The sequence below is a fragment of the Mytilus edulis genome, chromosome 4 (assembly GCF_963676685.1).
Source record: "Mytilus edulis chromosome 4, xbMytEdul2.2, whole genome shotgun sequence".
Taxonomy (NCBI): Eukaryota; Metazoa; Mollusca; class Bivalvia; order Mytilida; family Mytilidae; genus Mytilus; species Mytilus edulis.
The window spans coordinates 16,679,440-16,692,944 of record NC_092347.1 but is presented as its reverse complement, the minus strand read 5'-3'; the positions used below and the strand labels follow the sequence as shown (position 1 = coordinate 16,692,944).

At 30.8% G+C, this 13,505-nt stretch overlaps 1 protein-coding gene across 3 annotated transcripts in view; it reads left to right on the top strand.

Moving 5' to 3' along the window:
- LOC139521720 (protein slit-like) overlaps nucleotides 1-13,505 on the top strand; it is a 79,611-nt gene that overhangs the window by 61,716 nt on the left and 4,390 nt on the right. For all 3 annotated transcript variants that reach the window (XM_071315278.1, XM_071315279.1, XM_071315280.1), the window contains 12 exons: nucleotides 996-1,067; nucleotides 3,496-3,567; nucleotides 5,101-5,264; nucleotides 5,666-5,725; nucleotides 9,308-9,437; nucleotides 9,911-9,979; nucleotides 10,257-10,328; nucleotides 11,087-11,158; nucleotides 11,573-11,644; nucleotides 12,096-12,259; nucleotides 12,717-12,933; nucleotides 13,221-13,360. In XM_071315278.1, coding sequence (XP_071171379.1) covers nucleotides 996-1,067; nucleotides 3,496-3,567; nucleotides 5,101-5,264; nucleotides 5,666-5,725; nucleotides 9,308-9,437; nucleotides 9,911-9,979; nucleotides 10,257-10,328; nucleotides 11,087-11,158; nucleotides 11,573-11,644; nucleotides 12,096-12,259; nucleotides 12,717-12,933; nucleotides 13,221-13,360 — 1,304 coding nt within the window. The remainder of the gene's footprint in view (nucleotides 1-995; nucleotides 1,068-3,495; nucleotides 3,568-5,100; nucleotides 5,265-5,665; nucleotides 5,726-9,307; nucleotides 9,438-9,910; nucleotides 9,980-10,256; nucleotides 10,329-11,086; nucleotides 11,159-11,572; nucleotides 11,645-12,095; nucleotides 12,260-12,716; nucleotides 12,934-13,220; nucleotides 13,361-13,505) is intronic.

Genomic DNA, 13,505 nt, shown 5'->3' with positions numbered 1-13,505 from the left:
TTTCATAAAAGATTTTAGAAAAAAACATTATTGTAGCAAAATTTATTGATGCTTGACAGAAACATCATCATTTGATAAAATCAAATAAAACTGCAAATTTACCACAGAATCCAAAAACAGATTGCATGTGACTTATCTTCTGTGAATCAAAATGACTTTTTATTTTTCTATCAATGATACTCCTACATAGTAACCTAGACATATAGATCAGATTAATATGGAAACTATTGACAGCTATTTCCTCATTGTTATTGTAATCATTGCCAAAATTATTGTTAGACAATGCCAGGATCTTCAGTAATCTTGTGATTTTATACCAAATCTATTGCCAAAATCAAGGACCTCTTTATTATTATTATTATAACTTCTTATCAAATTTATCATAAATCAGGTTGTTGTTTATTGCTAGTTTGGATACAGATCAAAACATATTGCTGATTTTGCAGCAGAATAAGACAAAATGTTTTTGCCTAAATATAATGTTTGTTATTTATAAATAAAAACTGGGTAAATATTGATGAGACATCAATAAAAATGACACAAAGCACCAAAAGACAACAGAATTGTCAATTATGACCGATATAAAAATAATTTTTTTGGGGTATTTGACAATGAGACAACTTCCCACCGGAGAATAGAGTTTAAATAAATTGGATGTACCGATAAGCAATTAAAGGCCACTTTACGGCCTTCTAAAAGGAGAAAAATTCTGTTCCATATAGGCAGCTTTAAAGGCCCCAATAAGATAAAATGTGAAATAATCAATTGAGAAGTCTTAACTCTAAAGGCCTATTTATAACATTAGTTTCTATCTACAGCTTAAAGGCACATTTTAAAAACAGAAATAATTTGACTTTGTTTTTGTCTAAAAATTAATTGATCTTAATTGAATATTTAAATTGGGATAATTTCGAGTTTTGTAGTTATAAAATTGCAAATAATTTTGTTTCATTAATGAAGTGTTTTAGTTTAATTTTAAATATTTTCTTTTACAGTTCATTAGACAAGAACCAGATAACATGTATAAGTAATACAACATTCTCAGAGATGCCAAATCTCCGTCACCTGTAAGTATACAATGTTACCCTTAGATCAGAGGGTGAAGTTTAGGGATAAAGGGGGAAGTGCGGGACAGCTTGTCATATTTATAAGTCTATGTTAAAAAATTGAATAATTGATAAAAGGGAAATCCCTCTTAATCAATGGTCCTATTTCTTATCAAATGTCTTTATCAAATATTTTGGAAAAAATACCAGTACATCATTTATGTTTTAGGATGTTAGGATGATAGGGTGTATGTAAAGTATACAAAGATATTATGATAATTTGAAAAGGATAGATTTCAATATTTAAGGAGGGGGAGATTTTCAGATATTTTAACTAATGGTTTATTTTAAAACATGATAAATGCAGCATACTCAATTACGTTTGTTGACATCATAGTATAAAGTGTGATAATACTAAATACTATACTAGAGTTACTACACTAGTACTTTTATGGGTCCTTTATAGCTTGTTGTTCGGTGTGAGGCAAGGCTCCGTGTTGAAGGCCGTACATTGACCTATAATGGTAAATTTTTTTTAAATTGTTATTTGGATGGAGAGTTGTCTCATTGGCACTCACACCACATCTTCCTATATCTAGAGAGCAAGATCAGTATCATTTCAACTATATTTAAGTGTATCGAAATAAAATCAAAGGAAGAATATATAATGTTATTTTATTTTAACATACTGCTAATGCTTATAATTATTTCCTTCATGAGGAATGTTGCATATTTCCAGAATCTTTTACACGAATTATGTATTGCAAAGTAAATGGATTAACTGTTACTTTAAAATGATAACATAAAGCTATTTCCAGCTGATATTAAATTTGATAATAGCTGATAAATTCTTTCCTATAAACTGTAAATGATTTTGTTAAATCTTTTAAAATTTATAGCTATTATACAAAATACATCAAAGTATGAAATGCATATAAGTGTTTACAGTTAAGTAAGCTTCAACATATCTCTAAAATTTCTCCTAACATTAAGGAATAAATAGAAGTATATTACTTTATTAAATATTTAAATGGTAGCTTGTTTTATTATAAATATGGGAAAAACATGCAGGATTGATTTTGAGTATGAGTACGGAAGGTATTATAAAGTCTGCTAAAATAGGCATATACATACTCCATGAGATTTTGCTAAGGACAAATATTTTGACAATCCAAATTCTTGCCATCTCCTTAATAAGAGAAAGATTTCAGATAAAGAGTTGTGAAAGTTTGGCCTTTTTGTTGGACCTTTTTGATGGGTTTTACTGTTGTCAAGCTTTAAAGTTTCATTCATATATATACTTGTCCTTGTGTGCAGTCTGTTTTGATGTTTATAAACATTATCAGTTTTGATGGTGCCTTTTTTCTTTTATAAATGTGGGTAGGATTGCTGCTTATTTCCAAGAAATCCTTTTTATTTGCTTTGTTAAAAAATATGTGAAGTTTGGGATTAAAATGCTTGTTTTTTACAAGATTTTGTTATATCATAATTATTGATTAGGATATTGTGATGAACTTTATTTCAATGTTGATCGATACATGTCATATTTTATGTAAGAGTAGAAATATGATTTGGTAGCTAATGAAATAACATGTAGTAATAATGTAGCATAATAACAAGTTTTGGGTGATATATACATTAAGGTACTACGTTTAAAAGCTGTATGAAAGTGATGATGTTATGTTTCTGTATTAAAGTGAGGTTGAAATATTTGTATTCAATTTATCAGAAGCAGCTACAGAAGAATTAGATAATTATCTGCATATAAAGCAGTATAAATGTTCTGGCTGTTGTTACTGATGTATCAAGATAAATCTATCGTTTATTCAAATTAATAATCTTTAATGTTTTCTGGAGGCTATATAGATATAGGAAGATGTGGTGTGAGTGCCAATGAGACAACTCTCCATACAAATAACAATTTGAAAAGTAAACCATTATAGGTTAAAGTACGGCCTTCAACACGGAGCCTTAGCTCACACCGAACAACAAGCTATAAAGGGCCCCAAAATTACTAGTGTAAAACCATTCAAACGGGAAAACCAACGGTCTAATCTATATTAACAAAACGAGAAACACGTATATATTACATAAACAAACATAGCATAGCATAGTTCTACTGTCTGTTTAGTGTTTATGTTACTGATGAGGCCAAGAATTATATTTGCTAGTTTTCTGAAGGCAAAATCATTGCTTATTTATTTAAGCATAAATATTATATCAAGAACTTATATTATTGTTTCTTCAGTTTGATTACATATTATTAAGGTCAAGAGGAAATTTTATCAGATAAAAATACACTTGTAATATCCAAGAATGCAGTGCATTTTTTTAACTTCAGATATGTTTGCTTGTAAAGATATCATAATATAGTTATCTTATTTATAAAATAGTTTATGTTCATTATAATTATTTACTATATTAAAAACTAAACTTTCTTTATTTTCAGGTCATTATTTAATAATCAGATCAGATGTGTGATGGAGGGTGCGTTTGATAAACAACATTATTTAGCACGTTTGTAAGTTTTCTCTTTGTCTTTTTATCTAGTATACTTTTAAAATGAACTATTTATGCCGTAGGCCTGTTCATGCTTTCTTTGCAAGATTTGCATATTGTGTAGAATGTGACATTTAAACATGATTGATATTAGATATATATCAAATACTTGGAGAAGTTCAGTTTATGTTTATGGATGTAAATATTTGTGGTTATTTTTCAAGGAAAAACATTGTTAGGTGGGATTTTAAATTTTTTGCTTTGGACTTATAAATATCAAGTCATAGTAATTGGAATATTTCCTTTTTGGGGATTTATAGGAACCCCTCAATTCTTCACAAGACATTATTGAATATGGATACTTATACTGTGACCAAGAATTCAAACTTTATGTTTTGAGCGTTTTAACTCTTTGATTTGATTGGCTGTTAGTGAATTCTATAAATAATTTAGAATCCATTCAATATGTCAATGAATTTTATTGAATACCAGGTGTCCTGAGATATACTTCAAGGACTTTCAATTCAGATTTTTATTAAGTCCATTAATCAGTCAATAAATAGATACTTAAATGTCTAGACCAGTTCATCTTTTCCTTTACAAAGAAATACTTAAATACTTCACATTTATCAAAATGTTTAAATACATAATTAATCAAAGTTAATCAGGATGAATTAAGTGTATGAAAGTGTTACTGTTATTGTGATAAAGTGTCACCCTATCAATAACATGTAAAGTTAGATTGTGTAATACAAAAACTTATTGCATTCTTCACAATTTAGACTTAAGTACTGCCTATTTTATTTGTACCTTTGAAAATCATTGAAGTTACATACAGGGGATATCATTGAAATCTCTCTAAAGCATAAGGTCCCAGTAACAATAGAATGTCTAGTATGGAAACAGGATACTCTGCACTAGCAAAATGGTGTTATTTCTAACTTTATAAATTACTTGATCCAGCCATGAAAATCTGAACTTAAGGTTTTTGTTTTATTATCAGTTTGAACTACTATTACAGATTTATAAATATTTGATAAATGGATTTTACTTGTTTATCTATTGGTAACCTTGGTATTACTTTGTTTAAGCAGTTCCAACACATTGCTGTGACATTAAAAATAGTGGTCAGTTTCTTTGAATTTCCTATATTTATTGCAGTGCATATGTTTTGGAATCAATTTCCAGAGATCATATTGTCAAAAATAAGAAAATGCGATTTCTAAGGAGATACATGCCATTGTATGACCATAAGTATTCTCTGCATACTTAAATCAATTGTATTACAATACCCCTCCTAACGCAAAGTCTGTCCTCATCATTTCTCTGAAATACTGGATCATATTCATATAATCTATCATATTGCCACTTAAGTCCTACATGTGAAATCAACATGTAGAATGAATTCTTTTCATTTGAAGGCAGTACTGGTACATGTATACTGAAATATTTATTCTTAAGCTACATTATTAAACTAAGGTCCTTAAGGTGTTTTTTTACAATCTGCTGTGGTGTATTTTGGTACAAATACCTAAACCTTGTGTTTTGTTTTCAGGAATGTTGAAGGTAACCCCTTCAACTGTAATTGTCACCTGGGCTGGTTACCTGAGTGGTTGAGTATGAGGAACATTATAACTGGTAACCCAACTTGTAATGCCCCTCATCAGTTTAAGGACTCAGCTATCACAGATCTCAAGGCCAAAGACTTTATTTGTGAAGGTTAGTAAATTTAACTTATCATCATTTGAAAGTCTAAATTCGATCATATATTTATTATGTGTTGCGAGTGTTAAGTTTTACATGACATTGTCTGTATTTGTATTTAATAACAGTTGCTAGCCACATTATATAAAATTTATATATTTTGTACATAAGTTAAACAAATCGTTGTTAAGATGAAAATTTATGACTCTTAAATCAAAATGAATTCTTCAAACAAGGTAAAAAAAATGCATCGATTTATTACATGTAATTTCCTCATTTCTTGTATCTATATTATATCCATTGCAATTCCTTATTTTTCATTATGGTAATTATAGAGCAGGGTAAATGCTGTAATCTAATTATTGAAAGTAACATATAATGTGTTTTAAATGTACAATGTCTCACATTTATTACAGAGAGTAGTGATAGAGGTTGTAATATTGGTATACCTCCCTGCTGTAGTGATGGTCCACTAGGTAAGTGAATTGTCAAAATATGTTTGGCATATACTATATTTTTATGGTTACCCATTTTTCCTACTGATACACATAGTTAATGTACCTTCTTCTAACAAAAGCTCCATTTGGAGCTAACAGTTCATACCTGTCAACTGACCCGTATTCTGCGGGTGTGACCCGAGATTTTCACAATTCTGAGGGACCACCCGGAACACCCGCCGGGTCATTGAAATAACCCGGGAATTCCGAAAATGACCCGATTTCACCCGTATTTCTTAGCCTTGAGATTGATTTCATAAGTAATATTCCTTTGAAATACCGGCAAATTTGTAATTCTTCCATGAACAGGAAGTTCATCTAGCTATGTAAACTGTCAAATTAAGTGACCCATTAAGTGCATGGCTTCACTTGACAGCTTTGGTGTCAAACACACTGTTAATTAACACCAATTACCTTAGCTTAAGTTGGTAAATAAATTGCACAAAGTTTACAAACTAAACTAGAGTTACTTCCCCTTATTTGTCACCATTCAAAATTATTCCTTATATTTACGTTTTATGGGTGAAAAAGATTAAATCATAAAAATATAAAATTCAAATACATATTGAAAAATAACTTTTCATTATTTTTATACCTTTATACAATTTTTTTTTTAAAGTTGAAAATTATTTTTTACATTTATACTTCCTTTAACTGTATTACTATATTTTATCATAGTCTAAGGGGTAGGTCTAGTAAGACCCCTTTTTGGCCCACAAATATAGCAGTTTTACAAAATTGTTAATATGTAAACTTTTAGTTCTTTATTGGACAGTGGAATGCTTCTGCTACATGAATATGGGCTGTTTTTGACAATACAATGCACATATATCGGGTACTAGCACCATAAAGTCATGCTAAATTACTGAAATCTTCACAGTTCTAGCATTTTAGTTAAATTTTAGGCGGTTTTCGTGTAAAACGAAAGTGGCCGCATTCGTGTTCATCCTTAATATTGAAATGTAAGTTGTATTTTATTATAATACATAACATATATAAAGATTGCGGATGAACACGAATGCGGCCACGTTCATTTTTGACAAAAACTAACTGAAAAGTGACATTTTTCGGCATATTTGATAGATTTTTCGTATTTGAGCTTGAATCGGATCGTTTTTAATGACTAAATCAGTTAAAATATTTCACATAAACTGATTGATTCAAATGAAATAGACACTTAAGTGTTTAAAAAGTGGTCAAAATCTTTCGTCAGATGAACCTGAAATTTGAGGCCAAAATCGGTCCTTACCGGACCTACTCCTTTCCTTGTGAAAGGATAACGAATATGGTTAAAGGTTATATAGTCAAAAGTCTCAACCAGTTAAGAATTACATTAAATTCTAGTGTTTGATGATTGTAGTATTTTGTCTCAAAAAGTAAAGCACAGAAGACTGGGTTCCACAAATTTATAAAAATCTGTAAAAGTGCAATGAAATAATATTTAATAAGATTTAAAATGACTTAACAAAGTGAACATGCATTGATGTTTTGGTATCTTTGATATATACATTATAAGAAAATGTACCATAAATACTGAAATTCAGCTCGAAAAAGTTCGTACGCGTTATGACCTGAGATTTGATTCTTCAATGCAGGTCATGACCTGCATTTTCATCGTCACAGGTTGACAGGTATGGCTAACATGTTTAGCGACCTCTTATGTTGTACACCATTACTATATTGCCTAAATGTCAAAATGTGTTATACAATATTCCATGAATATGTTAATCAGATTCTCTAGGGAGCAGTCATTTCTATATATATTATAGCACAGTAATATAATTTGATTGCAGAGTTAAAAACAGAAGCATTAACCCTTCTGAACTGAGGAAATAAAATAATTTAACCCTTTGTTGAACCATTGTATTTAAGAAGGGTGTATATCCAGCTGTTGTATAGGGTTATTGCTGTATTTTCTATTTACTCACAAGTAGCATGTGCAAAAGACTAGCAGAAATGTGGAACTAAACTGTATTCTGTCATGAAATCTCTATTTATCTGAGATTTATTGTCACACCTATAAACTGTATACACGAAGCTTGTTGTTGCAGTCTGTTATTAAGAAGTGCAATGGTCCATTTGTAAACCTTCATTGAGTAAAGCTATTAGACAGAGTAATTAAAGTATCCATAATGATTATTGTTATTTTAGCATTTTCTTTCGTTTGTATAATTACATACAGTTTTTGTTAATGGTTAATTGCTGGGTAAGATAAGTGATCCTTCAAAAGTTCATTAACACCTGCTTGTAGAAGATCCATGAATTACAAAGACCATTTTTAAAACTTTTCCTGTTAAAATCATTGTAAATCACTTAAAACTTTTATTGAAAGATATAATATTCTCAACCTTCGCTAGTTGACTCTTGAAACACTTATGCTGTTTTTACTTTCCTAAACCGCATCTGCATGCAGTTATTTCTCTCTGTAGTTTTTGGAAAGTAATATACAATATTGATGGTCCCAAAGACAAACTTTCATTTTTGCTAGGTATACCCCTTTTAAAATTTTATTGCAAGGACACAGCTACCAGCCGACAGTGGAGTTGTTTGCTTTGAAGTGCAGCCAAACAGTAGAAGTTGCATGTAATTTTATATTTGTAGAGTCAGTTGACAGTTGTCACCCTAGAGCCTTTTGTCCACCTAGCTGTACTTGTACTTGTACTATGGAAGTTACTGAATGTACTCTTATATTTGTAGAGTCAGTTGACAGTTGTCGCCCTAGAGCCTTTTGTCCACCTAGCTGTCCTTGTACTTTTACTATGGAAGTTACTGAATGTACTTTTATATTTGTAGAGTCAGTTGACAGTTGTCACTCTAGAGCCTTTTGTCCACCTAGCTGTACTTGTACTTTTACTATGGAAGTTACTGAATGAACTTTTATATTTGTAGAGTCAGTTGACAGTTGTCACCCTAGAGCCTTTTGTCCACCTAGCTGTACTTGTACTGGTACTATGGAAGTTACTGAATGTACTTTTATATTTGTAGAGTCAGTTGACAGTTGTCACCCTAGAGCCTTTTGTCCACCTAGCTGTACTTGTACTTTTACTATGAAAGTTACTGAATGAACTTTTATATTTGTAGAGTCAGTTGACAGTTGTCACCCTAGAGCCTTTTGTCCACCTAGCTGTACTTGTACTGGTACAATGGAAGTTACTGAATGTACTTTTATATTTGTAGAGTCAGTTGACAGTTGTCACCCTAGAGCCTTTTGTCCACCTAGCTGTACTTGTACTTTTACTATGGAAGTTACTGAATGAACTTTTATATTTGTAGAGTCAGTTGACAGTTGTCACCCTAGAGCCTTTTGTCCACCTAGCTGTACTTGTACTTTTACTATGGAAGTTACTGAATGTACTTTTATATTTGTAGAGTCAGTTGACAGTTGTCACCCTAGAGCCTTTTGTCCACCTAGCTGTACTTGTACTTTTACTATGGAAGTTACTGAATGTACTTTTATATTTGTAGAGTCAGTTGACAGTTGTCACCCTAGAGCCTTTTGTCCACCTAGCTGTACTTGTACTTTTACTATGGAAGTTACTGAATGAACTTTTATATTTGTAGAGTCAGTTGACAGTTGTCACCCTAGAGCCTTTTGTCCACCTAGCTGTACTTGTACTGGTACTGTGGTTAGATGTAGCAGAAAGAACTTGAGTACTATTCCTAGTGGGATACCACAAGATACAACAGAATTGTAAGTTTATTTTTGGTTTGCCTGAAATTAAAGTTTAATCCAGTGCTTTTCTCTTACGTTTATTTATTAGTTTGTTGTATAAAAATCTTCTTTTTTCAAACCACTTGATAGAATACGACTAGTTGTTATTCTGAAATTCATGACCAATTCGCAATTTAAGATGACTGCCATTTCTAAAATTCAAATCATTTTTTTGTTGATATGTAGTGCAAAATTTAATAATTCAATTTTTTTTTGGGAAGTCTTCTCTTCATAGATTTTTAAAATGTTTTTCTCCAGAGTATGTATGATTCTGTTTTACACATTATGTGCTGATTATACAGATGAATGTAACGTTTACATTATCTTAACTCTTTCAAGTTGTTTTTTACAAATAAGCTGATTTGCAGACGTAATATGTTTTATAAACTTTGTTTTCAAAAGTGTTACTGTAAAAACATTTATGGTTTCTGTTTTTATCCTACTTTCAACAGATACTTGGATGTAAACAAGATAACTCACCTGACTACAGAAATAGGGTCACTGACAAACCTCAGAAGACTGTAAGTACCTATGAAGATTTTTGCAGTGATTTTTTTACCCATTTTTGTTTTTTGCCTTTTAACCTTTATCAATTTAGTTCCTTCTTTAAAGCCAATTAGCAAATAAGTGAAATTTAATTGGATGTTTGATGTCTTCTTTTTTTCATACAAATTGCAATAGCTTGTAATTGAAATAAAATATTGTTTGGTTTATGAATGGGGGAAAAAAAAGTTGTGGATTTGGCTGTACAATGTATAATGTACTATTTTTTGTAATTTTGACTGGTTCTATTTACAGAGATCTGAGTAATAATCTACTGGTAACCTTACCTGAGAATATCTTCAGTAACTGTACACAATTAACAGCATTGTAAGTATGATAGTACTAATATCATTCATAATTCTTGTCACACACAAAAAAACTGAAAAAAACCTTAACAATCCATCATTGGTAAATATTTATATACAAAAACAATACATTGTACAACATATCTCTTCATAATAAATCTTCATAATAAACAAATCTGTACAAGTTATGCTTCATGTCAACAGCAACAATTTCTTAAGTTTCGTTTAAAAAAAGTAGTTTCTGAAGTGTATGTCATTCTTGCTATTATTCATTGTGTTGCTGTAAGATCTAATATTCATTTTAAAATAATTAGATGATATTATATACTGAAGATGGAAACACTATAAACTGTTGCTTTTTGTGGTTTTCTTGTTGCTTTGATGCCCCTGCCAATCATATCCTTGTCTCATGGGCTTTCGTACTATTATGAATGCATTGTGACGTCATAATTTCCATTGAAAAAGCATGCATATCACGATTTCATATGACATACTTAAACATATCAGCTGATGATACCACCATTACAGGTGTAAATTCCAATCTTCTCTGCTTTCAAATCAAACAGTTTTGCTATGCCTTTAGATATTGATTGACATTTTGTTTAGTTTACTTTTTACATACTAATACTGACCTTACCATTTGGCAGCCGAAAGAGGCACAAGTATTGACCTCAAATATTTATTTCTGATGTCTTTTGAAATTTGTTACATGCCTTCTTGACTCTGATTTTGAAATCAAGCCATACATGATATTAATTACAAACCTATTATTTGTTACAGGATATTGAGTTATAACCATTTAGAATGTATGGCAGACACAACTTTATCCTCCCTCAAAAGACTTAGAGTTCTGTAAGTAGAAACACATTTATTATGGAAAAAAAAGAAGAAAAACAAAACATGTTACTCTTCAAATAATTTAATAAAACTTGTTTTCTTAGTAATGTTTTCAGTGGATACACTCATGAGAGATGAATAAAATGTATTAGAAATAAGTTAAAACACAAAAATACTGAACTCCGAGGAAAATTCAATACAGAAAGTCCCTAATCAAATGGCTAAAAATCTCAAACAAATCAAAAGAATGGACAACAACTAGAAAATGTATTAGATTAGGGAATCCATATATTGAGCCTTATTTTTGAAATATGCATTCGAATTCACAGCAGCCATCAACCAAATGTTTGTTGATTACAGGTATATTTAATTACATAAAAGATAAGAATTGCATGAACATTGTTAAACCATGAACACTTTCCTTTTCAGATCCTTACATGGTAATAATTTCTCCACCATTCCATATGGAGCCTTCAAGGATCTCATTTCTCTTACTCATTTGTAAGTATAGATAATAAAGCCTTAGTAATGGATTGTATGCTTACACTTACAGGGTATGATTAGTTAGTAAATGATTACAGAACTAAATTAACAATGATGTATACTAGAATACTAGACATTCCATTTGCAAACTGACGAGAATGAACAAATTATTACCATCACTTACAATAAATATAATATTATTAAACATCATTGTATTTTTGTACATACCCAACAAAATGAAAAACTATATTAATATATTTTGAAACTAAAAGCATATGAATAAAAGAAAATATGAGGTATATTGATAAAATGAAAGCAACTAAACAACAAAATAAAACAAGGAAAGTCATCTAGAGATCATATTCAGGCCTTTATTAAGTTTCTTAATCGATCTTTAATTTGCCATAAGTGTATAAATGTTTTGATTCTGTAGGTATCTTTATCTATGTTTGCTTATTTTATCATTTAGAGCTTTAGGAGGAAACCCTTTCTACTGTGACTGTAATTTGAAATGGTTGTCAGATTATATCAAGAAAGACTACGTAGAGTCAGGTATAGCCTCCTGTGCTGGGCCTCTACAGATGACCAATAAACTTATATTGACCACAGATTCTACAGCATTCCAGTGTAATAGTAAGTATTCTTGCTTTAGAAACAGGCAATCATTTTTTGTGGCACTTTATAGCTTGCTGTTCGGTGTGAGCCAAGGCTCTCTGTGAAAGGCTGTACTTTGACTTATAATGATTTTTCTATTACAAATTGTGACTTGGATGGAGAGTTGTCTCATTGACACTCATACCACATCTTCTTATATAAGATCAAGTATAAGTACGACTCTTATACATTTAGAAGTATCCTATAAAAAAGTTTTATATTGTAAATCAGTTTGGCAAACTAAGGAGGTTATATGAGATTGTAGCCTCCTTGGGCACACTAATCCACTGCACTGTAATGAAGCAGTCAAAAATAGCACATACAATGTTGATAGTAATTAGAAGGAACAAGTGTCTTATCTGTGTGAGATTTATAAAAATTTTCAATTTGTTAACTGTTGGTAATGATTTATGTATTATTTATTATTTATCTGCAGCAAAAGAAGATTCTGGACTCCTCAGTAAATGTAATGCCTGCCACAAGAACCCTTGTCTCCATGACGGAACCTGTCAGCTTCAAGACTTCAAAAACTTTACTTGTCAGTGTACACCTGGTTACTATGGCAACACATGTCAAAATGAAATCAACGCTTGTTTTGGGAATCCCTGTGTAAATAATGGAGAGTGCAGTGTGTTACATCATGGAAGATTTCAGTAAGTCAGGGAGGTTGTAATGGATAATAATATTATTATTACCGTATTAACATGGTTTTACTGCATTGTATAACAAAATATGACATTGTATAACAAAATGTTATGGAGATCTTTTTAAACCGATTATATAGTCTATCTTTACATCAGATGCAGATTTATTGGAACAATTATGCTTAAATTCTAACTTAAAGTCACAAGATGAACTTGCAAAAGCAAATGCACAAGTATACAATGAGCATTTCTATTTCTGTTTTGTTATTTAATGAGAAAATGTTAAAATCCTATAGGTGTGCCTGTCCTGATGGTTTTCGTGGAGAGAGATGTGAAGAAAATATAAATGACTGTGTTCAACACAGATGTCAGAACAATGCCACATGTGTTGATGGAATACAGACATATACATGTAAATGTGCCATGGGATTTAATGGTAAGTCTTATATAAAAAATAAGAAGATGCGTTATGATTGCCATTGCAGTGAGCCAACTCTCCGCAAGAGACTAAATGACACAGAATTATCAAAGTTCTATAGGTCACTGTACAGCCTTCAACAATAATCAAAACCCATACTCCA